Source organism: Dipodomys spectabilis, unplaced genomic scaffold (assembly GCF_019054845.1).
Source record: "Dipodomys spectabilis isolate Male_0828 unplaced genomic scaffold, ASM1905484v1 ptg000385l, whole genome shotgun sequence".
Taxonomy (NCBI): domain Eukaryota; kingdom Metazoa; phylum Chordata; class Mammalia; order Rodentia; family Heteromyidae; genus Dipodomys; species Dipodomys spectabilis.
This window is the reverse complement of record NW_024871062.1, coordinates 122,584-145,889: the sequence shown is the minus strand read 5'-3', so window position 1 is coordinate 145,889 and position 23,306 is coordinate 122,584. Positions and strand designations below refer to the sequence as shown.

General features: G+C 45.0%; 1 protein-coding gene across 5 annotated transcripts; it reads left to right on the top strand.

Annotated features, from left to right (window-relative positions):
• Nucleotides 1-7,391: 7,391 nt before the first annotated feature.
• LOC122096678 (zinc finger protein 26) lies at nt 7,392-12,910 on the top strand. Of its 5 annotated transcripts, XM_042667270.1 has the most exons (5): nt 7,392-7,494; nt 9,648-9,774; nt 10,308-10,403; nt 10,633-10,680; nt 11,812-11,842. In XM_042667270.1, exons 1-5 carry the CDS (start codon nt 7,462-7,464, stop codon nt 11,823-11,825), a joined length of 318 nt encoding a protein of 105 aa, XP_042523204.1. In that variant the 5' UTR covers nt 7,392-7,461; the 3' UTR covers nt 11,826-11,842. The 5 variants fall into 5 exon arrangements, with proteins under 5 accessions (XP_042523204.1, XP_042523203.1, XP_042523200.1 ...); XM_042667269.1 differs by lacking the exon at nt 10,633-10,680 and having other exon boundaries at nt 11,799-12,910; XM_042667266.1 differs by lacking the exon at nt 10,633-10,680 and having other exon boundaries at nt 11,340-12,910.
• Nucleotides 12,911-23,306: the final 10,396 nt, after the last annotated feature.

Sequence of the window (23,306 nt, the reverse complement as noted above, 5' to 3'; positions counted from 1 at the left end):
TCAGTAACCCATCAGCTAAGTGCCTGCCCCTGCTTCCAGGGTTTGAGGCATGCCCATCATCTGGGAGGCTGGTGATAGTCAGGAGGCTTTTCCCTCCTCCAGCATGTGGCCATCCAACCATGTGGCCAATTTGGTGCCAACCAGACCTGACCTTACTTCACCATGATGGTGGGTTCTGTGAACCCAAGATTACTTTTTACAGAAGCACTGTGTACAGAGAGAGCAAGTCTATATCCAGACTGTCTATTCCAACAAGAACAAATGGTTTCCCTTTGAATGAAATTGGCTCAATGTAATCAACCTGCTGCCACCAAGTTGTTTCCATGCCAGCTGCAGAGAAATGGGAGATCAAGGAAAGGGGAATTTCTTGAGAGTATATTTAGGAATGATAGGGAACATAGGGATGGTGCCATCTACACTGGGCTTTTTTTGGTAGTCTACCTCTGTTCTGGAAGACCACCAGGAGAGACCCCACAAACATAGACTACAGACAACATAAAGTCTTTATTACAAGCCAGAACTACATTGCTTAATCAGTTGCCCAAAAGTGTAGTCCTGAGCCCCCATTTAGGGCCTCTTTTTAAGCAAAAATTTATATTCTTGGGGCTGGGAAGGTGGCTCAGTCGTAAAGTACTTGCCCTGCATGCATGAGGCCCTGGGTTTGATTCCTCAGCACCACATAAGCAGAAAAAGCTGGAAGTGGTGCTGTGGCTTAAGTGGTAGAGCACTAGCCTTGAGCTGAAGAGCTGAGGGGCAGTGCCCAGACCCAGAGTTCAGGAACCATGACTGGCAAAAAAAAAAAAAAAAAAAAATTATATCTTTGTTTGCTTAGGGGTAGAAAGTACCTAATGGTTCCTTCCTGCATGTGCAAGCCAAGCAAGAAGTTACAGAAGCATAATAGACAATGCTGTAAGCAGGCATTGAGCAAGGGCAGCATGACCTGTTTTCTATGATTGTTTATGATTATCTAGGATTGTTACTGTTAGAATCAGGTTAAATTAAACAAATAGAGTATTAGTTAGACCAAGGAAAAATGAAATTTAACTAGGACAAACAAGTTCCTGAGAAACAAAAGTACAGACCCGAGGAATGAACAAACTGAGGCCTGGCATTTACTAAAATTTGCAAAGTGAGGAAGAGTAAGGCCAAACTTGAAGGGCAGGAAAAACTCCAGGAAAGTCATTAAGAGGAAAAATTCCAAAGATAAAAACTTGAAGAAAATTGTGAGTAACAAATTGTAACAATTCCAGTAGGTTACTGGAATTTGGTAAATAGAAGTGAAACTCAGAAAGAGCCTGAAAACCTGAAAGGTGGTTTGATTTTGAGATGTGATAAGAAATTTGGATATTTATAAGATGAATTTTTTGTTGCTTTGTATGTCCCACCTCCACGGTATAACCCCTGTTCTCACTGTATTTGAGGTTTTGTATAATTTGTGGAGGGGAAGGGAAAAAACAAATTGTTTAAATAGGGATACAGGTGGACCCATTGCAACAATGAGATGTACAAGATGTTAGGTCAAAAAACGAACTTTACAACTTTGGCGGGGGGCTGGGGGTGGAGGGAGAGGGGGGATGGAAAGGGATAGGAAGGGGAAACAAAGGAGGAGGCAACAATGCTTGATAAGAAATGTACTCATTACCTTGCCCATGTAATTGTAACCCCTCTGTATGGCATTTTCACAATTGAAAAAAAGAAATTTGGAATGTGGCTTTTGCTTCAAGGACAAGGAATTACTATTTGTAATTGCTATTTCACTCACTTGCTTCTTTGATGGGAAGATTTGGGATAAGGACTTTGCCTTGTGACGTATGGCCTTGGTTACTAGAATGGCTGGAATTATAATCACTACTTTGTGATTACAGAATCTCTGCTTCTGTAATTGCTTCTTTGCCAATCCCAAAACTACCACTGGCAACCTGTGAGTGGTACCCCCCTCCCCCATGGATCTTACCTTTAAATATCCTGAGCTATTTGACTTTATTGCTGTTCTTCATTGTTTTGGTATAGTGAGGGGCAGCCGCTACAGCAATAAAGACTCCTTGCCTAATTGACCAAGTGTTGGGGTGTCTTGTTGGGAAATTGGGGTACTACAGTTACCTAGAAACATGATTGTCTCTATGGTTGTTACCTAGGAACAGAAACAAAACAGTGGGTACATATATCTTTAAATGTCAGACTATAAGGAATGAGTCTCATGGGTGGAGGTGCACTGTTTTCTTTTTCTTTTCTTTTTTTTGGTCAGTTGTGGGGCTTGAACTTTGGGCTTGAGCACTGTCCTTGAGCTCTTCAGGTCAAGGTGAACACTCTACCGCTTAAGCCACAGCACCACTTCAGTTTTCTAGTGGTTTATTGGAGATAAGAGTCTCTCTGAGCCTGGCACTGTTGAAAACTGGAAGTGGCACTGTAGCTCAAGTGGTAGAGCCCTAGAAGAGCTGAGGGACAGCGCCCAGGCCAGAGTTCAAGCCCCACAACCAAGAGAAAAAAGAAAAAAAGTCATACACTGATAAACGTGAACTAAGAAACTCAAAGGTGGTGATGGGAGGGAAGGAATGAGACTGAAATAAAAATAATAATGTCCTTGGTCTGGGAAGGTGGCTCAGTGGTAGAGTGCTTGCCTTGCAAGCCTGAGGCCCTGGGTTTAATTCCTCAGCATCACATAAGCAAAAAGAAAAAAGCAGGAAGGGACGCTGTGGCTCAAGTGGTAGAGTGCTAGCCTTGAGCTGAAGAGCTGAGGGACAGTGCTCAGGCCCAGAGTTCAGGCCCCATGACCAGACTCCCCCCCCCCCCCCCCAAAAAAAAATGTCCTGCTAGGCACTGGTGGCTCACATTGGATCTGAGGATCCAATTCAAAACTATTAGCAGGCTCTCTGTCTCAGGTACTCATGCCCTCCCAATTGATCTGGCCAAGCCTAACTACAGCTGGCCTTCAGCCCTGGCCATTACTCTACTTCCTGGAGCTGTGTTTTACACCTAACCCCCTGACTATAAATTTGACTCTGAACTAAGGAGGGGCACCTTGTCAGCCTCAACTGGCAATAAACTGCTGTTCTTGTACATGACCGTGTCCACATGGTCTTCTGGGATAGGTGCTTTCAAAAGCCAGCCAGGCAGGAAAGTCCAAGAGAATGTTTTTTTGAACTCCAGGCATGGGCCCTGTCCCTCAGCTCTTCAGCTCAAGGTGAGAGTGTTAGGTTTTTAAAAAGAGGTAACCGAGTAAAAACTGCACCAGCACGCACGTGGTATTCAGGTAAGGGGTAGGTTTATTCAGTAGACCTGCTGGGACCAGGCAAGGTTGGCAATCAAAACCTAACATAAATGGTGCCGTGACTCGGATAAAGGCTTATAGTCAGGAAAGCTGGGATTTCTCTGTTTTTTTCCTCTTTTTGTTCTTCCCTTTTTGCTCTGAGGAATACCCACAGTTCTGACGGCCTTTTGCGAACTTGTCTGTCTGCGGCGGAATCAGCGCATCCATACCATTGCTGCCTTCACATCCACGTCCACAGCACTTCTCTACTCTGGTGAGTGAAACTACTCTACGGCTCTCTGTTGCTCAGTCTCTGTCCAGACGTGGCGCCACGCCAGAGAGCTCCTACGGCCTTTAGCTGAAAGGCCGGTCACCTCTGAAGCCGAGGACACTTGGCTTTGGGGGCTTGGCCATTTCTCTCTAGAGGGCTCTGGGGGAAGTCGGGATGCCGCTTCTGCCTGGTCAGCTCTCCTTCACTCACCAGACTGACTCTACTCATTTAATGGGGTGCTACGAATCACGCCTGAGCCGTGAAACCCCTTTGAAATGTCTCCTGCGCTCCCTGGAAAGCCAGAGAGCCTCATTTTTATGCCATTCTCAGAAGTACAGTTTTTGCTACTGCAATGGTAAATGATCAGAAGTCTGTTTACTTTCGGGCTCTCTTTGCTCTCTCTCTGCCATTCATGTCCAACTTTCCCTATCTCTCCCTTTCTCTTTTCTACATTTTGGCTTGTGCCCTGAAGAGTGCGACGCAAGCTGGGTCTCAGGGACCTCCCCTCTAGGTTCCCTCTCCAAGGCTAGCCAATGTAGACTTGGTCTATTTGTTCAGGCTTTCTTTTCATTCTTTCAGAAATTCGCCATCTTGAATTTGCCATCTTGGCCACGTGGTGGGTTAAGGGTTTGGCCTCATGTGACCCTTAACCTTGCACTAAGTTTACTACTTCATCTATTCTAAGGTGCCTTGCTAACAAGTTGCTCTTTTCACAGGCCCTGGTAACTGAGGCCCAACCATCTAATGTGCTTTGTTAGCAAAGATGTCTAAACGTCAAAATTTTAGGTTTTGAGTTTTGCCTTTTTTGTTCTGTGTTGTGTATTCTACTACTGACTACATGGTACTAAAATACTGGGCATACCTATGCTAAAATTCTCATCACATCTAATGAGTTTTGTCATTGCAGAATATTTGTTGGTCAATTCTTGATAAGAACCAGGTAAGCTCTACTTATTCTACTTGATCTCCTTGTTGCTTTAATTGGAAATAATAAAGGGCTTTTGTGGCAAAGATTTCGGTTCAAAGCCAGCCCAGGCTGAAAAATCCCTAAGACTCCATCTCCCAACTAACCTGCAAAGAGCCAGGCTGGAAGCATGGCTCAAGACTCTTATCTCTAACCAGCCAAATACTGGAAGTGCTATTGTAACTCAATGTGGTAGAGCACTAGCCTTGAGCAGAAGTGCTCAGGGACAGTGCCCAGGCCTTGAGTTCAAACCTCCTTGAATATTAGTGGTACTGTAACTCAAATTGGTTCAGTGCTAGCCTTGAGCAGAAGTGCTCAGGGACAGTACCCAGGCCTTGAGTTCAAATCTTGAATACCAACTGGGACAAGCCATCCCAGAAACGAGCACCTAGACTCAGCCAGTCTGGGGAACAAGGGAACATGGAGAAGAGTAAGAGGAGATGATGTCACATCAGCTACTTTGTGCCTGCCCTTTCAAAATTAACCAGAGCCGGGAGATCAGTGGAAGTAAGAATCCTGCACATCCAATGTCTATACCTGTCTACCTATTAACTGAACAGGAATTTATATTCTTGCCTTTGTCACCTGACTTCTCTACCTAGTCGCCAGATGTCAGAAATAGCTAGGGACATTTCTACCAACATTTTCAGCCCCAAGTCCTTCCTCTTGTCATTTATTTGCTGCTTAGTATTTTTTTTTCCAGCCCCTCAATGCTCATGAGACTTCTCCAGACTTCACCTAAGGACTCACACCACCAAGGGACAGCTGCTGCTCACTGCCTTCTCTGGGAGGAGACCAAATTCCAGCCTTTTACCCCTATTGTCGACGCCCCTTGTCAGCAGGAAGTAGCCAGAGAGAATCCGCGCCCTATTTCATGATTATTAAAAGGCTGGAATGTAAGGTCCGCTCCTGGATGGCTAGCAGACTCCACCCTCCTCGCAGCAAAGTCTCCACCCATTACCTGCATTACCTAGGCAACTGGGACACCTGGAAGAGGTCACATCTGAATTTGATATGGCCACACCTTTCCCCGCCCATACCCTACATAAGGCCTAGCCCAGGCCCAGACTCTCTCTCTTTCTCTCTCTGTTCGTTTCTAGCTCTTGCTCTTCTTTTCTAGCTCTCTCTGCTCTCTCTCTGCTCTAGCTCTTTCCTCTCTCTTTCCCAGCCACGTGGAGTGCCAACCTTGCGTGGTCCCAGCAGGTCTACTGAATAAACCTACCCCTTACCTGAATACCACGTGAGTGCTACTGTTCTTACCCCTCTCTCTGCTCTTTTCTAGCTCTTTCCTCTTTCTCAGCTCTCTCTCCTTCCCAGGCCTTTCCCAGCCACGTGGAGTGCCAACCTTGCCTGGTCCCAGCAGGTCTACTGAATAAACCTACCCCTTACCTGAATACCACGTGCGTGCTGGTGCAGTTTTTACTCAGTTACCTCTTTTTAAAAACCTAACAGAGAGCTCTACCGCTTGAGCCACAGTGGTTTATTGGAGATAAACACTTTTCTGCCAGGACTGGCTTTGAACTGAGATCCTCAGATTTCAGCCTCCTAAGTAGCTAGGATTACAGGCATGAGCCACGGTTGCCCGACTCAGGACAATGTTATATCCAATTAACCACCAAAAAAGTCAGAAGTGGAACTGTGGTTCAAGAGATCTGCTAGCCTTGAGCACAAAGCAGATCAAGGGCAGCACCCAGGTCCTGAGTTTAAGCCCCAGGACCAGAAAAACGAAAAGTCCTATTGGGCTGAACTTTTCAAACATTATTTTAAAAAATGGTAATAATCCCTCCATTTTACTACTGCTTTTCACTCATTTGGGAAACTGACATTATTTTGAAAAAAGTTTCATCTAAGAATTCTTACTAGTTGTGTCTATATTTGTCCATTCTCTTTAATATTTGCTGAAAGGATCAATGAAAGGAGCTGTCACATCCATGCCAGGGGACTATGCAGAGGCAAGCAGGCACAGGAGAAAGATTATTACAAGGCTTATTAGAGGAGCCATATTTCTCCTGGAGAGAGACACATGGCAGCCTCCACTATCTACGTAGTGGCAGGGTACGGGCGGAGAGAGGAAGGGGCCAGGTGTATGGTGGGAACTCCAGGGCAGGGCGGGGTCGGGTCTGGGTGGAGCTGAGGACCAAAGGTGAGGATAATGCTTACATTTGCCATCTTCCCTCCCCACCTTCAGAACTAGGGATGAAGCCAGGGCTTTGCACACGTAAGGTAAGTGTTCTATTTCCACGACTCCAGTTTCATTGAAAAAATGTGGAGCTTGAACTCTGGGCCTGGGCGCTGTCCCTGAGCTCTTCAGATCAAGGTGAGCGCTCTACCGCTTGAGCCACAGCGCCACTTCCGGTTTTCTAGTGGTTTATCGGAAATGAGTCTCACGGACTTTTGTGCCTCGGCTGGCTTTGAACCGCCTCCTCACATCTCAGCCTCCTAAGCAGCTAGGATCGGCGCCCAGGCCAGCTCCGGCCCCGGCGTCCAGGCTCAGACTTCTCCGTTTGAATGCTGAGGTTTGATCTCGGCTCTTTCGCTTCCCAGGAAAACGCGCTACCGCTCGAGCCACGCGCCAAGCCTCCAGTTTGTGCCTGGGGCCAGGGTTGCTCTGCAGGACTCCGCGTTCTGCGCCGGCGCGTGACGCACTTCCCGTTGCGCCGCCCTGGCGGAGGGCGCGCCGGACGAGGCATTTCCGGTGGCGTCAGACCACGGCGACTGCAGCGGACCGTTCGCGGGTGTCGGGGGCGCGGCGTCCTAGCCCGGCCAGTCACGTGACCCGCGGCAGTCGCGCGCGGCGCTGGCCGGTCCCCGTCTCTCCGCTTCGGGGCCGGGCAGCCGCGCACCCTTCGCCCGCGCTGCTCTGCCCTGCCCGCCGCCGCCCGGACCCGGGCTGTCCGTGTGTGGGAAGAGTGAGGAGGCCACCGCGGCCCCGCGCGCGGCGCGGCTCGGGCCCGCCTCCTGTTCTCCTCAGTCGGTGCGATGGCCGCCAGCTCCCGGACAGCTTCGTGCTGGGTACGCAGGGGCTCTCCCTCGCCGGCGCCGGTGGCCCACCCGGCCATCCTCGCTCCTCAGGAGGCTGAGACCTGAGGATCGCGGGTCAAAGCCAGCCCGGGCGGGAAAGTCCGCCAGACTCTTACCTGCTACCAACCACCCCAAAGCCGGAAGTGGAGCTGTGGCCCAAAGCGGTAGAGCGCTCATCTTGAGTGTAAGAGTTCAGGGACTGCCTTCAGGCCCTGAACGGAAGCCCCAGAACCAGCACAGAAAGGAAAAAAAGGAAAACATTAGCTGCCTCTCGACCCCGAGGGTGGCCAGGTCATCCCTTCGGCCACAGTGAGCATTGACGCGCCCCTCCCCGCCCCTGGATGTCTTAGGGCCTCCAGAGACCGACCTTCTGGATTATTTTTGTCCGACGTCTTCCACGGTTGGACTTCGGTACTAGGCGCAGGACCTCAGTTCTGAGAACCCTTGTTCAATAGGTGATTGTCTTCAGCAGTCGCTTGGGATCTCATTGGGGAAATAATTACCCCTTTCCTTTATGCATAAGTCCATTGTCCTTTTGCATACTGGATCCTGAGACCTGAGACTGGTACTGGCTGTACGAAGATACGCACGTTTTTCTTAATTTATAGGCATTATGATCTGGAGGGTAATCAAGCGAACAGTGGAGTTCACAGTTACAGGTGGAGGATAGATAATGAGATAGAGACAAGAAGCAGTATTAGAAATCCTGGTAAAGATCTCAGTTATTGAGTATGCTGTGCCTCTGGAGGGCCATTTGAATAGGAAATACACAGATTAAAGACAAATATGCCCAAGGCCGGTTGCTCACGCCTGTAATCCTAGCTACTCAGCAGGCTGAGATCTGAGGATCACGGTTTAAAGCCAGCCCGGGCAGAAAAGTCTGAGACTCTGATCTCCAGTAAACCACTAGAAACCTGGAAGTGGCGCTGTGGCTCAAGAGGTAGAGCGCCCTCCTTGAGCTGAAGAGCGCAGGGACACAGCCCAGAGTTCAAACCCTATGACCCACACAAAAAAAGAAAAGACATATGCGCAAAGCTCAGAATATGACTAGGATCCTGAAATGGATAGAATTGAGGACTCAGTGACAAAAGAAGGACATATCATGAAAGGCTGGATCCAAGAGAGATGAGAGAACTTAAGAGGGTAGACTCTAACCTAGATTAGTAGTACATGTTTGTACCTTCTGGTAATGGTATAACATGTTAACAGATTTGAATTGCCACTTTTCTCTGAAGAATTAGGATAGATCACTACTTCTGTGATGGGTGCCAGATTAAATAATATGATTGTGAATTATGGTCATACCATAATTCCCAGTGGATCCACTTTAATATATTAGCCATATGATCTGTGATATAATGTTACTGCCTTTACTGCTCTTACCTAAACCATCTCACTTTATTAAGAACTATCTGCAGGGGAGGGTGGAACATGTGCATATACCAAATTATGCAGTTAATGTAAATCAGCTAGGTGGGAGAGCATTAGATGATACAATATAGAGTTAGAGCGTGTTGATAAGCCTGATGGGGAGGCAGATATAGGTGAGCTAGTTCTGTGGCTTAGTGAAACCTACAAACAAAAATAGGATACATATGTAATATCTTCAATTACTCTAGATTACACAGGTATAAACTGTAATTACCTTGCATAGTTTCTGTGACTATAAGCTTCCATTACTATTTATCTGATCTTTTTTGATTCCCTTTATTTTCTAATTTCCACTTTTTTCTTTTGTTTAGCTCAGTGATTTCAAACGTAATTTTCTATGCTTTGAGTGTATCTCCTCTAAACATTTAAAAAAAAATTTTTTTTTTTTTTTTGAGTCTGGTCACGGGGGCCTGAACTCTGGGCCTGGGTGCTGTCCCTCAGCTCTTCAGCTCAAGGCTAGTGCTCTACCACTTGAGCCACAGCGCCACTTCCGGCTTTTTTTCTTTTTGCTTATGTGGTGCTGAGGAGTCGAACCCAGGGCCTCATGCATGCAAGGCAAGCTCTCTTACCACTGAGCCACCTTCCCAGCACCCTCTTTTTTTTTTTTTTTTTTAATAAGTTTTTTTTATTGTGAAAATACTTTACAGAGGGGTTACAGTTATTTCTGGTTCTTCTGTCTTGTATCCAGTTGAACAGGGTATGCATTATTACAGGGACTATTGTCATTTACGGATATATCTATGGAGTTGTCCTTGGAGGAATGGCAGCTTCTGGACTCTGCACAGCAACATTTATATAGGGAGGTGACCCTGGAAAACTACAGCAACTTGTTATCAGTGGGTAAGTCTAGCATCCCAATTTAACTCAAGTCGCGAATCATAAATTGCCATTTCTTTTTCTTTTGTTGACTTACCCTAGGTCCACTGAAGTATTTAATGACTATTAACTTGAACTATAGAGGTAAATGTTCTAGTTTCTTTGGCACCTAATGGTATACTTCAACAAAGTACCAATGAACAGGGTATTTGTGTGTATGTGTGTGTACGTGTTTGTACACGTGTGTATGTGTGCCAGAACTGAGCCTTGAACTCAGGGCCTTGCAGTCTTGCCTAACTTTTTCAGTTGAGCCATACACCTCTACTTTGCTGGTTGAGATGAGAGTCTCACAGATTGTCTGCCCAGGCTGGCTTCAAACTGTAATCTTCAAATCTCAGTTTCCTGAATAGCTAGGAATCACCATGTATAGTTAGTAGTGTAACATTAGGCATATTCCAGTGGTGTCTGGTGCAGATCAGCAGTTCTGTTTAGTTACTGAGCCCTTAGTTTTATCCCTAGCAGTTTGGTTCATATCTCTTGTGATTTTCCACCAACAGGATATCATGGTACTAAACCTGATTTAGTCTTCAAGTTGGAGCATGGAGAAGAGCCATGGATTATAAATACCAAAATGTCCACACAGAACTGTCCAGGTGAGTGAGTGTAAAACTGAGATGTGGGACATGTGGAGGGTGACTGGTTTTTCTTGAGAGCTTGGCATAGGAATTGTGTTGTAAATAGAAACCCCTGAAAGTTTTTAAATTGATCTGGCTGACTCCATAGAAGATAATGAACACCTCAGGTCAGGAGGTTGCTGCCATTTGGCATATTGGGTTCTCCTTCCTACCAACTGACATACTTTTTATTTTCTTTTCCTGTCAGTACTGGGGCTTGAAGTCAAGACACTGTCCTTGTGTTTTTATGTTCAAGGTTAATGCTCTTCCATTTAAGCCACATTTTGATTTCTGGCTTTTTGGGTGATTAATTAGAGAGAACAGTCCCATGGACTTTCCTGCCTGAGAGACTTCCAACTGTGATTCTCAGATCTCAGCCTCTTTAGTAGTTAGGTTTATAGGCATGAACTAATAGTAAAAAGAGTAAAAGACCCTATTTAAAAAGTAACAGTGATGGGCTGGGAAGGTGGCTTAGTGGTAAAGTCCTCACTTTGCATGCTTGAGGCCCTGAGTTTGATTCCTCAGCACCACATAAGCAGAAAAAACCAGAAGTGGCACTGTGGCTCACGTGGTAGAGCGCTTGCCTTGAGCTGAAGAGCTGAGGTACAACGCCCAGGCCCAGAGTTCAGGCCCCATGACGGACAAAAAAAAAAAAAAAGTAATAAGTGATAGCTGGGAATGTGACTTAGTGGTAGTGTGCTTGCCTAGTATGCATGAAGCCCTGGGTTCCATTCCTTAGTACCAAATAAACAGAAAAAGCCTGAATTAGTGATGTGGCTCACCTGGTGGAGTGCTATCCTTGAGCAAAAGAAGCTCAGAAACAGTGCCCAGGCCCTGAGCTCAAACCCTAGGACAGGCAAAACAAACAAACAAAAAAAACCTAGATGAGTTTTTATGTGCATATTTGTTTTGTAGAAGGCTGGGAAGATTGGTACCAGAAAAATCAAGATGAGCTTGAAAGTATTGAGAGAAGCTATGCTTGTAATATGATTGGAAAAATTCATCTGAGCAAATCCCATGTTTCTTCAAGGCAAAGACTCCCTAAGTCTAACATACAGGGGGAATGTTTGACACAAAACTTGGGTTCAAGCAGAAACTTAAGAAAGAATCCTAATAAGTTTCATAGTAATGAAGAGTCATATTTTCTTAAGCATCAAAGTGCTTATAGCATAGAGAAGAGCTGTGTGTGTAAAGAATGTGGGAAAGCTTTTCGTTGTAAATCACAGCTCATTGTACATCTCAGAATTCATACAGGGGAGAGACCTTACGAATGCAGTAAATGTGAAAGAGCCTTCAGTGCCAAGTCAAATCTTAATGCTCATCAGAGAGTTCACACAGGAGAAAAACCCTACTCATGTAGTGAATGTGGGAAAGTCTTCTCTTTCAGGTCACAGCTCATAGTACACCAGGAAATTCACACAGGAGGGAAACCGTATGGTTGCAATGAATGTGGAAAAGCGTACAGTTGGAAATCTCAGCTTATTTTACATCAAAGAAGTCATACAGGAGTCAAACCTTATGAGTGCAGCGAATGTGGGAAAGCCTTTAGTTTAAAGTCTCCCTTTGTTGTACACCAGAGAACTCACACAGGAATGAAACCTCATAAGTGCAATGAATGTGGGAAAGCCTTTAGAAGTAAGTCCTACCTCCTTGTTCACATCAGAATGCACACAGGAGAGAAACCCTATCAGTGTACGGATTGTGGGAAAGCCTTCAATATGAAGACACAACTAATTGTGCACCAAGGAGCTCATACTGGAAACAACCCTTATCAGTGCAGTGACTGTGGCAAGGCCTTTGGGAGAAAAGAGCAGCTCTCTGCTCACTTGCGAGCCCATGCTGGGGAGAAGCCTTACGGGTGCAGTGAGTGCGGGAGGGCTTTTAGTAGCAAGTCGTACCTTGTCATACACAGGAGAACACACACAGGAGAGAGGCCCTACGAGTGTAACTTATGTGAGAGAGCCTTCTGTGGAAAATCACAGCTAATTATACACCAGAGAACTCACTCCACAGAGAAGCCCTATGAATGCAGTGTGTGTGAAAAGGCCTATCCTAGGAAGGCATCCCTTCAGATACACCAGAAAACTCACTCAGGAGAGAAACCTTTTAAGTGCAGTGAGTGTGGGAAAGCCTTTACTCAGAAGTCCTCTCTCAGTGAACATCAGAGAGTTCACACGGGGGAGAAGCCATGGAAGTGCTCTCAATGTGGAAAATCCTTCTGTTGGAACTCAGGACTTCGTATACATCGGAAAACACATAGAGAAATTCAAGTACTGAAATCAAAGACTCTTTCACAGGAGCTGCTGCTATAGAGACTCAGAAACTATTATTCAGATGGAATTAAAAGCAGTGGGTCCTATCACCTAAGTTGTATAGGAGACACCAGTCATACTTGAGTAAGTTGAAAAAACTGTAATCAAAATATTTGTAGGGCTGTCCTTGGAAGGAGGCTTAGTGGTAGAGCGCTTGCCTTGCATGCATGAGGCCCTGGGTTTTAGTCCTCAGAACCACATAAGCAGAAAAAGCTGGAAGTGGTACTGTGGCTCAATGGTAGAGCACTAGCCTTGAGCTGAAGAGCTGAGGGACAGCGCCGAAGCCCAGAGTTCAAGCCCAACGACCAACAAAAACAAAAACTGTAGACAAGAGAATGCTTGAACAGTGGGGAACAGTAATAACAAGTATTGTAGTGTCATTATGAAGATGTGGGCCATTCACACTGAGACTTTGTAAGTTTAATAAATTAAGGAAGCATTTTCCCATAGGAAGCATGTTACGTATGTGAAACTATGCTTTTATAAAATAAGATAAAGATAACTTCAGTTATAAACATGGTGGAGTATGAAGTTTTGTTTTTTCTCAATATGTAAATAAGTAGAATCACAAGGAACTTATACCAAAAGCCAGGATATATCTCATGTATCCTAGTTAACTGGATTATACATTTTGGTATTTTTTAATGGTGTGTATGTGTGTGTGTGTGTGTGTGTGTGTGTGTATACTTGATAGTTTGTGACATACCATCCCCCATAGTCTCTGTATTAAATGCTAAATAACATCACTATCTCCATGTTTTAGCAGTATAGCATGTTTGGAATTGGAAGGATACAGTTATCTAAATATTCTGCATGAGCAGGTCTGGCAGTTATGACTGCTTATAAAAGGAGTCACCATAATGAGCACTTACCTTGTATTAGTAGCTTAGTATCTGTTCTCCATTGGTAATAATGAGTTGTTTTTTTGTTGTTGGTTGTGGGACTTGAACTTGGGGCTTGGGAAGCACTGTCCCTGAGCTCTTTTTGCTCAAGGCTAGCACTCTGCCACTTTGGGCCACAGCTCTACTTCCAGTTTTCTGGTGGTTTACTAGAGATAAAAGTCTCATGGACTGGGCTGGGAAGGTGGCTCAGTGGTAGAGAGCTTGCCTTGCATGCATGAGGCCCTGGGTTCCATTCCTCAGCACCACATAAGCAGAAAAAAAAAGCCGGAAGTGGCGCTGTGGCTCAAGTGGTAGAGCACTAGCCTTGAGCTGAAGAGCTGAGGGACAGCGCCCAGGCCCAGAGTTCAGGCCCACTACTGGACCGCCCCCCCCCCAAAAAAAAAAAAGTCTTACAGACTTTCCTGCCTAGGCTGGCTTTGAACCATAATACTCAGATCTTAGCCTCCTGAGTCACTAGGATTACAGTTGCAAACCACTGGTGCTTGGCTCTGATGCTTTTTTTTTTTGTCAGATGGTGGGGCTTGAACTCTGGGCATGAACGCTGTCCCTCAGCTCTTCAGCTCAAGGCTAGCATTCTACCACTTGAGCTACGGCGCCACTTCTGGTTTTCTGGTGTTTTATTGGAGATAAAAGAGTCTCACGGTCTTTCCTGCCTGGGCTGGCTTTGAACCGTGATCGTCAGATCTCAGCCTCCTCAGTAGCTAAGGTTACAGGCGTGAGCCACCAGCGCCCAGCTTTCTGATACTTTCTTATTCAGACTCTTCACATTTCTTTCAACTAATACATTGTGTGGAGTCTTGATATTTATCTCCAGACTTTTTTCAATCATGCTTAACACCATAATCTACTACATTGCTCAAACCCCAAACCTAAGGATAATTCTGGATGCCTTGCTTTTCCTTGTACTTTAGTCATCAAATCTTTGTTCATTCTACCTTTAGGATATGATTTTTGACTAAAAATGAGTTATGAGTTTCCTGCAAATGTATTTCTTCAATTGAACTTTAAATCTTCAGACATTTTTACATTACTCGTAAACTTTATTTTTTTTTTTGGGGGGGGGGGGGCCCAGTCGTGGGGCCTGAACTCTGGGCCTGGGCGCTATTCCTCAGCTCTTCAGCTCAAGGTTAGAGCTCTACCACTTGAGTCATGGCGCCACTTCTGGCTTTTTTCTTTTTGCCTATGTGATGCTGAGGAATCTAACCCAGGGCCTCATGCATGCAAGGCAAGTGCTCTACCACTGAGCCACCTTCCCAGCCCCAACTCATCTTTATACTGCAGAATATTTTTATAACTAGCAGAATAAAGAAAATGTAGTTTCTTTTTGAAATTGAAAATAGCCCTTTTGAAGAGCACTTCTAGTAAGTAGCTAACATATTAGTAGTTACATTGTGAGGGTGTCAGAAATAGAACAATATAAAACTGACTATTCAACTGAATAGTTTAAAATACTAAAATTTAAATTTTAAAATTTTGTGCCAGGACAGTTTAGATGAAAGGGTGTACTTTGAAAACATGTTATATGAAGTGACTTTCCTCGTAAGAATGTCAGAAAATCAAAGTAGTGGCATGAGCCACTCACTTCTAGCTAATCTGTTCATGAGCCACTCACTTCTAACTAATCTGTTTATTTTTTCTTCATTGTACTTAAATCCTGTATAGGCTTTGTTATTTACTTTCTCTTTTTTTGCTCTTTTAACTTTTCCACTGAATTGAAAGTTTTTTCTTCTCATGTTTCTCCAGTGCCTCATTCTTTTTTTTTTTTTTGTCGGTCGTGGGCCTGAACTCTGGGCCTGGGCCTGGGCCTGGGCGCTGTCCCTCAGCTCTTCAGCTCAAGGCTAGCACTCTACCACTTGAGCCACAGCGCCACTTCCGGCTTTTTCTGCTTCTGTGTTGTTGAGCAATCAAACCCAGGGTTTCATGCATGCAAGGCAAGCACTCTACCACTGAGCCACCTTCCCAGCCCCATCCAGTACCTCATTCTGTTCAGAGCACAGCATATATACATTGTGTACTAAGTACCTTTTTTTTCTTGCTTATTATATTTTATGAATTGCTCACATTCTTCCATGATAAGCTTCGTTTGAGAACAACCAAAGATGACTTATCTATACTCAATTTCCTGTCATTTTCAGTATTTCTTGTGTTTTTCAATACCTGAAGCATAGGCATTCTTTTGAGATTTATTGCATACTTGGAGGCAAATCTTAAAAACAGCTCTGGGCTACGAATGTGGCTTACTTGTATAATGCTTGTCTAGCATGCATAAAGCCCTGGGGTTGATTCCTTAATACTAATAAACAGAAAAGGCTGGAAGTGGTGCTGTGGCTCAAGTGGTAGAGAGCCATCCTTGAGCAAAAGAAGTTTAGGGACAGTGCATAGGCACTGAGTTCAAGCCCCAGGACTGGCTAATAACAAAACAACAACAAACAAACAAACCATACCCACAATCAGCTCCTCCACATAGCATTTCTGGTCTTTTATTCATTCAGATAACTACCATAAAGGTTTTGTTTCCTTTATAGAAACTTGGCAATAGCTGAGCGCCAGTAGCTCACACCTGTAAGCCTAGCTACTTAGGAGGCTGAGATCTGAGGATATCGGTTCAAAGCCAGCCCAGGCAGGAAAGTCGGTGAGACCCTTATCTCCAATAAACCACTAGAAAACTGGAAGTGGCTGGGCTGGAAAGGTGGCTCAGTGGTAGAGCACTTGCCTTGCATGCATGAGGCCCTGGGTTCGATTCCTCAGTACCACATAAGCAAAAAGAACAAAAGCCAGAAGTGGTGCTGTGGCTCAAGTGGTAGAGCACTAGCCTTGAGCTGAAGAGCTGAGGGACAGCGCCTAGGCCCAGAGTTGAGGCACCATAGGGTTTCTCTCCAGTGTGTGGCCTCTGGGGATAGGAGATGTGACTTCTGAGAACAGGCTTTCCCGCATTCACTACACACACAGGGTTTTTCTCCTGTATGAATTTTCTGATGATTAGTAAGACAATTTTTCACTGAAGGTTTTCCCACATTCACCACATTCATAGGGTTTTTCTCCTGTTATGAGATCTCTGATGTCTAACAAGCTGGAATTTTCTGCAGAAGGCTTTTCCACATTTGCTGTTTAAAAAGGGTTTCTCTCCTATGTGTATCATCTACTGTGATATGAGGTGTGGTGTCTGATAGAGTGCTTTCCCACACTGTATGCATCTATGAGGTTTCTCTCCTGTATGTATTCTCTGATGATGGAGACTTGCCCTCTCTATAATTGCTTTACTACACTGACTGCCTGTCTGATGTCTAATGAGTTCTGATTTCTCAAAAAAGGATTTTCTACAGTCATTACATCTGTAGGATTTTGTTCCTGTATGGGCTCTGTGATGTGTAAAAATGTTTTGATTTCCTGCTGAGGGCTGTATCACATTCCCTGCAGTTGAAAGGTCTCTTGCCTATGGGAATTCTCTGGTGGTTTATGAGATTTGACTTTCCCACATTCACTGCATCCACAGGGCCTTTCTTCTATGTGTGTCCTCCAATGAGATTTATGATGTATTTTCTGAAAGCTTTCCCACACTTACCACATTCATATGGTTTCTCTCTGGTACATGTACTCTGATGAGAATGTGAGCTGTGATTTTGGCTACAGTCATAAGGTTTCTCTCCTATATGAGTTCTGTGATGTGTGATAAATTCTGACTCTGGGGAAAAAGTTCTGTCACATTTACAACCATAAGCTTCTTCTATGTCTGCTCTGATGTTTAAGGAGAGTTTGGGTTGTTTTTTTTTTTTTTGGTCAGTCGTAGGTCTTGGGCCTGGGCACTGTCCCTCAGCTCTTCAGCTCAAGGCAAGCGCTCTACCACTTGAGCCACACCACCACTTCCAGTTTTCTGGTGGTTAATTGGAGATGAGTCTCATGGACTTTCTTGCCCAGGCTGTCTTTGAACCATGATCCTCAGATCTCAGCCTCCTGAGTAGCTAGGATTCAGGCATGAGCCACCAGCGGCCAGTGAGTTAACTTATTACTGAAGCATTTTCTTTCTTTTTTTGGGGGGGTGGGGTGGGGTCCAGTCGTGGGACCTGAACTCTGGGCCTGGGCCCTGTCCCTCAGCTCTTCAGCTCAAGGTAAGCGCTCTACCACTTGAGCCACAGTGCCACTTCTGGCTTTTTACTTCTTTTTTTTTTTTTTTGGTCCGGTCAAGGGGTCTGAACTCTGGGCCTGGGCGCTGTCCCTCAGCTCTTTAGCTCAAGGCTAGCGCTCTACCACTTGAGCCACAGTGCCACTTCTGGCTTTTTTCTTCTTCTTTTTTTTTTTTTGGTACGGTCAAGGGGCCTGAACTCTGGGCCTGGGCGCTGTCCCTCAGCTTTTTAGCTCAAGGCTAGCGCTCTACCACTTGAGCCACAGCGCCACTTCCAGCTTTTTTCTTTTTGCTTATGTGGTGCTGAGGAATCGAACCCAGGGCCTCAGGCATGCAAGGCTAGCGCTCTACCAATGAGCCACCTTCCCAGCCCTACTGAAACATTTTTCTATATTCACTTCACTCATAGAGTGTCTCCCCTAAACAATTTCTGTGATAAATAATTATCTGTGACTTTTTATACTTATCTTTATATATATATATATATATCATACTGGTCGTAATTTAGCGAAGTATCAGTTTCCTCCCGCTTGGTGCTGAAAAATAATTTAGCAAGTATATTAAATTCATCTGATTCGATTCTTCCATAATTTCTTTGGGTGCAATGAGTGTGGAAAAATTTGGTGAGAAGTCGAGTCTTGCAACTCATCAGAGAACTCATACAGGAGGAAAAATGCTATGAATGTGGGGCATATGAAAAAGCCTCTCAGAAGTCACAGCTAAATACTCACTGGGTAATTCATACAGAAGAGAAGCCCTATAAATGCGACCTTTGCACAAAAGCATTCTTTGAGAAGGCAAAGCTAATTAGACATTAGAGAACTCACACAGGAGAAAAACCTTATGAATGCAATCAATGTAGAAAAGCCTTCAGTGAAGTCAAACCTTATACCATTCCATACAGTGGAGAAGCCATGTAGATGTAGTTGAGTTAGGAAAGCTTTTACTCAGGTGTCAGCTTGTTAACCACTAGCAAATTCATACAGGAGATAAGCCTTATCATTGCAGTGAATATGCAAAAGCTTTCAGGAATCACAACTCATTAATCATCAGAGAACTCATTTGGGAAATAAATCTTAGAAATGTAATATGAGTCTTAACAGATTACACTTCATTGTACTTCAGAAACTACAGATATGGTAAATTACAGCTAAGAGTCACACAGTTGTTTGAGAGTATTAAGGTAGACATTATAACTGATGTTTAATAGGGAGAACTTTGAGGAGAAAGGCCAGTATACATATTTATATATCAACACTGATGGAATAGAATGGACCTGTGAGTGCATTGGATCTCATGGAAAGTCAAGCCTTAGTAGAATATTATGGTATGAAGGGAGTAATACTGTGAATATAGAAGTCAGACCTCAGCTCTAGGAATATTTCCACTGCAGTCATAGAAAACGAATGGATTACATCAACCAAGACAGTACTTTTATCAAGTAATGACAGGTCACTGTACATAATAGAATGCATTTAGAAATGAAATTCTGTGAAAATACTAAATGTAGGACAATCTTTAGCAAGTAGTTCAACTATGTTTAATTTTTTGGAATTCATGTTAACAGATACTAGTAGTCCTCAGTTCTCAACTGAGATTGACAGGCATTCATGCTGAAGTATGAAGATTTTAAAATGTGTTTATAAATTGAATCATTGAAATATTGGAGTAGGAAAATTTACAGTAGCATTTACGCTTTATTTTCTACTGTCATGTATATGTTTTATATCTTGGAATTACATATAATGTTAATGGCATCAAATGTATATCCTAGTGCCTCTGATGTTTGTCAAAACACTATATACTATTGTTTTTCTATTTTAATACCATGAAAATTGAAATGGAGCATGGCTCATTGCTGAACAGGTAGATTAAGCAATAATAATTACAATTTTTTCTTATCATTTATTGGCATATACAGGGATTGCTTATTATTGACTTCTCATCACCAACAGAAATCATTTTATTAGTTTCTTGCATTCTTTTTTTTTTTTTTTTTGGGTCCAGTCGTGGGGGCCTGAACTCTGGGCCTGGGCGCTGTCCCTCAGCTCTTCAGCTCAAGGCTAGCACTCTACCACTTGAGCCACAGCGCCACTTCTGGCTTTTTTCTTTTTGCTTATGTGGTGCTGAGGAATCGAACCCAGGGCCTCAGGCATGCAAGGCAAGCGCTCTACCACTGAGCCAACTTCCCAGCCCCTAGTTTCTTGCATTCTTAAGAGTTTGGAAAACATTTTATAGAGTCTTGTTAATCAGTACATGGAGGTAAGAGCAACAGAATGCAATAGAAATATTTGATAGTGAATTACAAGAAATTTGCTGGGTGCCGGTGGCTCACACCTGTAATCCTAGCTACTCAGGAGGCTGAGATCTGAGGATCGCAGTTCAAAGCCAGCCCAGGCAGGAAAGTCTGTGAGACTCTTATCTCCAACAAACCATTCATAAACTGGAAGTGGCACTGTGGCTCAAGCAGTAGAGCGCTCGCCTTGAGCTGAAGAGCTGAGGGATAGCCTCAAGCCCAGAGTTCAAGCCCCATGACCGACCAAAAAAAAAAAAAATTGTGAACTGTAGTCCATATTACTCCAGAAAAATGGAAGAATGTGCCATGAAAACCTTTTCTCATTTGCCAGGCATGAAAGCACATACTTGTAAGCCCATCAACAAGGAGGCTGAGCAGGAGCAGCTCATGTTCAAGGCTTTTTCTCAAAACAAGACAAATCAGATCTCATTTAGTGATATGCCTCCAAACATAATATATACACATCTTAATACACTTGTATTAAGTGTACTTAATACAAGTGTATTAAGATGTGTATATAAGATGTGTACCACTTGTATTCTGATTAAATGCAGATACTTTGCTGCTACCATGTTTTCGATGTTTGATAAAATGTCTTATAAAAAGTGTCTTTAGTGGGAATGTGGCTTAGAGTGGTTGCCTAGCATGCATGCAGCCCTGGGTTTGATTCCTAAGTACCACATAAACAGAAAAAGCTCAAAGTGTCACTGTGGCTCAAGTGGTAGAGAGTGCTAGCGTTGAACACAAGAGGCTCAGGAACAGTACCAAGGCCGAGTTCAAGCTTCAGGATTGCCCCCCCCCCCCAAAAAAAAAAGTGGAGCTGGCAAGGTGGCTCAGTGATTTAATGCTTGCCTTGCATGCATGAGGCCCTGGGTTTGATTCCTCAGTACCACATAAGCAGAAAAAAGCCAGAAGTGGTGCTTTGGCTCAAGTCATGGTAGAGTGCTAGCTGAGGGACAGCACCTAGGCCCAGAGTTCAAGCTCCATGAGTGAAAAAAAGTTTTGTGGTGAGAAAACATTCTTGAAACATCAAGGAAATCTGTTTTGCGCTCCTGAACCTCTCTGTGTTAAGTGGACAAGTATCAGCAAACAAGAATTTAGTTATTTCATCATTAAAATGTTCTACCTTTCACAATTTTCATTATTGTCTTGTAAACTTAACCTTATGTGAAGTATGCTTTTGTGTAGAAATGACTGCGTTATCTCTTAACCAAGTAATACTGCCCAACAGATACTCTAATTTTTGAACCATGATGAAGTTGAGAAACATCTGATAATTGAGCTTCATTCCAAACTTAGAAAGATTAAGACTTCTCTTTTGCACAGTTGTCTTTCCAATAAAGTGCATTGCATCTTTTCTACAACAGTATTTTTTCTTAACCAATTTTGCAACATTCCTGGAAATTTAGGGTTAAGTAATGGGAATAATTTCTAAATCAACATACCAGGGGCTGGGAAGGTGGCTCAGTGGTAGAGCGCTTGCCTTGCATGCAAGAATCCCTGGGTTTGATTCCTCAGCACCACATAAGCAAAAAGAAAAAAGCTGGAAGTGGCGCTGTGGCTCAAGTGGTAGAGCTCTAGCCTTGAGCTGAAGAGCTGAGGGACAGCACCCAGGCCCAGAGTTCAGGCCCCATGACTGGACCCCTTCCCCCCCCCCAAAAAAAAAATCAACATACCAGAATTTTACTGTCCAAAGAATCTTGTCTTTCCCTATAGTCTTTTCTTTTCTTTCTTTTCTTTTTTTTTTTTTTTGATACCTGTCCTGGAGCTTGAACTCAGCACCTAGGCAATACTCCTGAGCTTTGTTTTGCACAAAGCTAGTACTCCACCACAGCTTCACTTCTGGCTTTTGGGTGGGTGAAGGGTCTCATGGACTTTCCTTGCCTGGGCTGGCTTTGAACCAGTATCCTCAGATCTTAGCCTCCTGAGTAGCTAGGATTACAGCAGTTAGCCACCGGTGCCCATCAAAGATCTTTTTTTTTTTTTTTGTCGGTCGTGGGGCTTGAACTCTGGGTGTGGGTGCTGTCCCTCAGCTCTTCAGCTCAAGGCGAGCGCTCTACCACTTGAGCTACAGCGCCCCATGACCGACTTCCCCCGCCCACAAAAAACCATTACAAGTGAAGATCTTATTGTGTTCTTAGTCTAGGAAGAGAGAAGTAATTGGTAAGAATTATCTTAATACATTTGAGAAACATACGAATAGCCAAAAGTACTCAAAATCAGCAAAATACAATTACGTGTATACATAAACATATGTACAATATATCCTAGTTGGTACTTTACTCAGCCTCCTGAGTAGCTAGCATTATAGGCGTGAGCCACCAGCGCTTAGGTCTCCTAGATTTTAGATGATAAACCCACTGTAAATCAAACTGTTGTTCCCGATGGTCAACGCATTTTTTTTCTTTTTAGAAATATAGTCATGATAGAGTTTGTAATTTTTTTTTTGGGTCCGTCGTGGGGCTTGAACTCTGGGCCTGGGGGCTGTCCTTGAGCCTCTGTTTAGCAGGGAACCTCTGGATAATCTAGAAGAATTAAAGAGCTAGAGTTGACACATAAAGACTAAGTTGAGAGGAGCTACCGAAGTTAGGGTGTGAAAGACAGCTGGGCTTCTCTCCTCCCTCGGTGGAGGGCATTGCGCGCTCAGAGGCGTCCAGGAAAGCAGTGCGCGAGAAGCTCCAAGGCGCGAGCACCGAGCGTTCCGGGTCTTTCCTGGAGAGCTCCCCGAAGCCCCCAAGCCGCGCTGGCAGGCTGACCGAAGCATCGGGGGCGGGGCCCGGGGGGCGGGGCGGGGCCCGGGGGGCGGGGCGGGGCCCGGCCCGGGGGGCGGGGCTCCGGCGGCCGCGCGCCAGCCCCGCGCCACCAAGGCCAGCGCCGAGGGCGAGCCCCGGAGTCAAAGTCCCCGCCCTGGCTAGTCGCGGGGCCGCCGCGTTTCCGCCCCTCCGCAGACGGGGCCCGAGCGTCGGCGACCGTGGGTCACCCCCGTCCGCGAACTAGCCCCAGGCCGGCAGACTCGCTCGCTCAGCGGGCATCCCTCACAGACCCGTCCCCTCGCCCTCCGGCCGCAGTGGCCTGTGGGAAACGCCGTCGAGTCTCGCGGGCTTTTGTCTCCGTGCGGTGGCTGCGGCCGCACGGCATGCCGGGAGATGTAGTAGGCGGCTCGCGCGGTCCTCCGTCAGAGCGGCGAACCCAGAGGACCGCGGTGGTCGGGCCAGGCCGGCGGATCGCGTGGCTTGCCGCGGACTGCGGTGG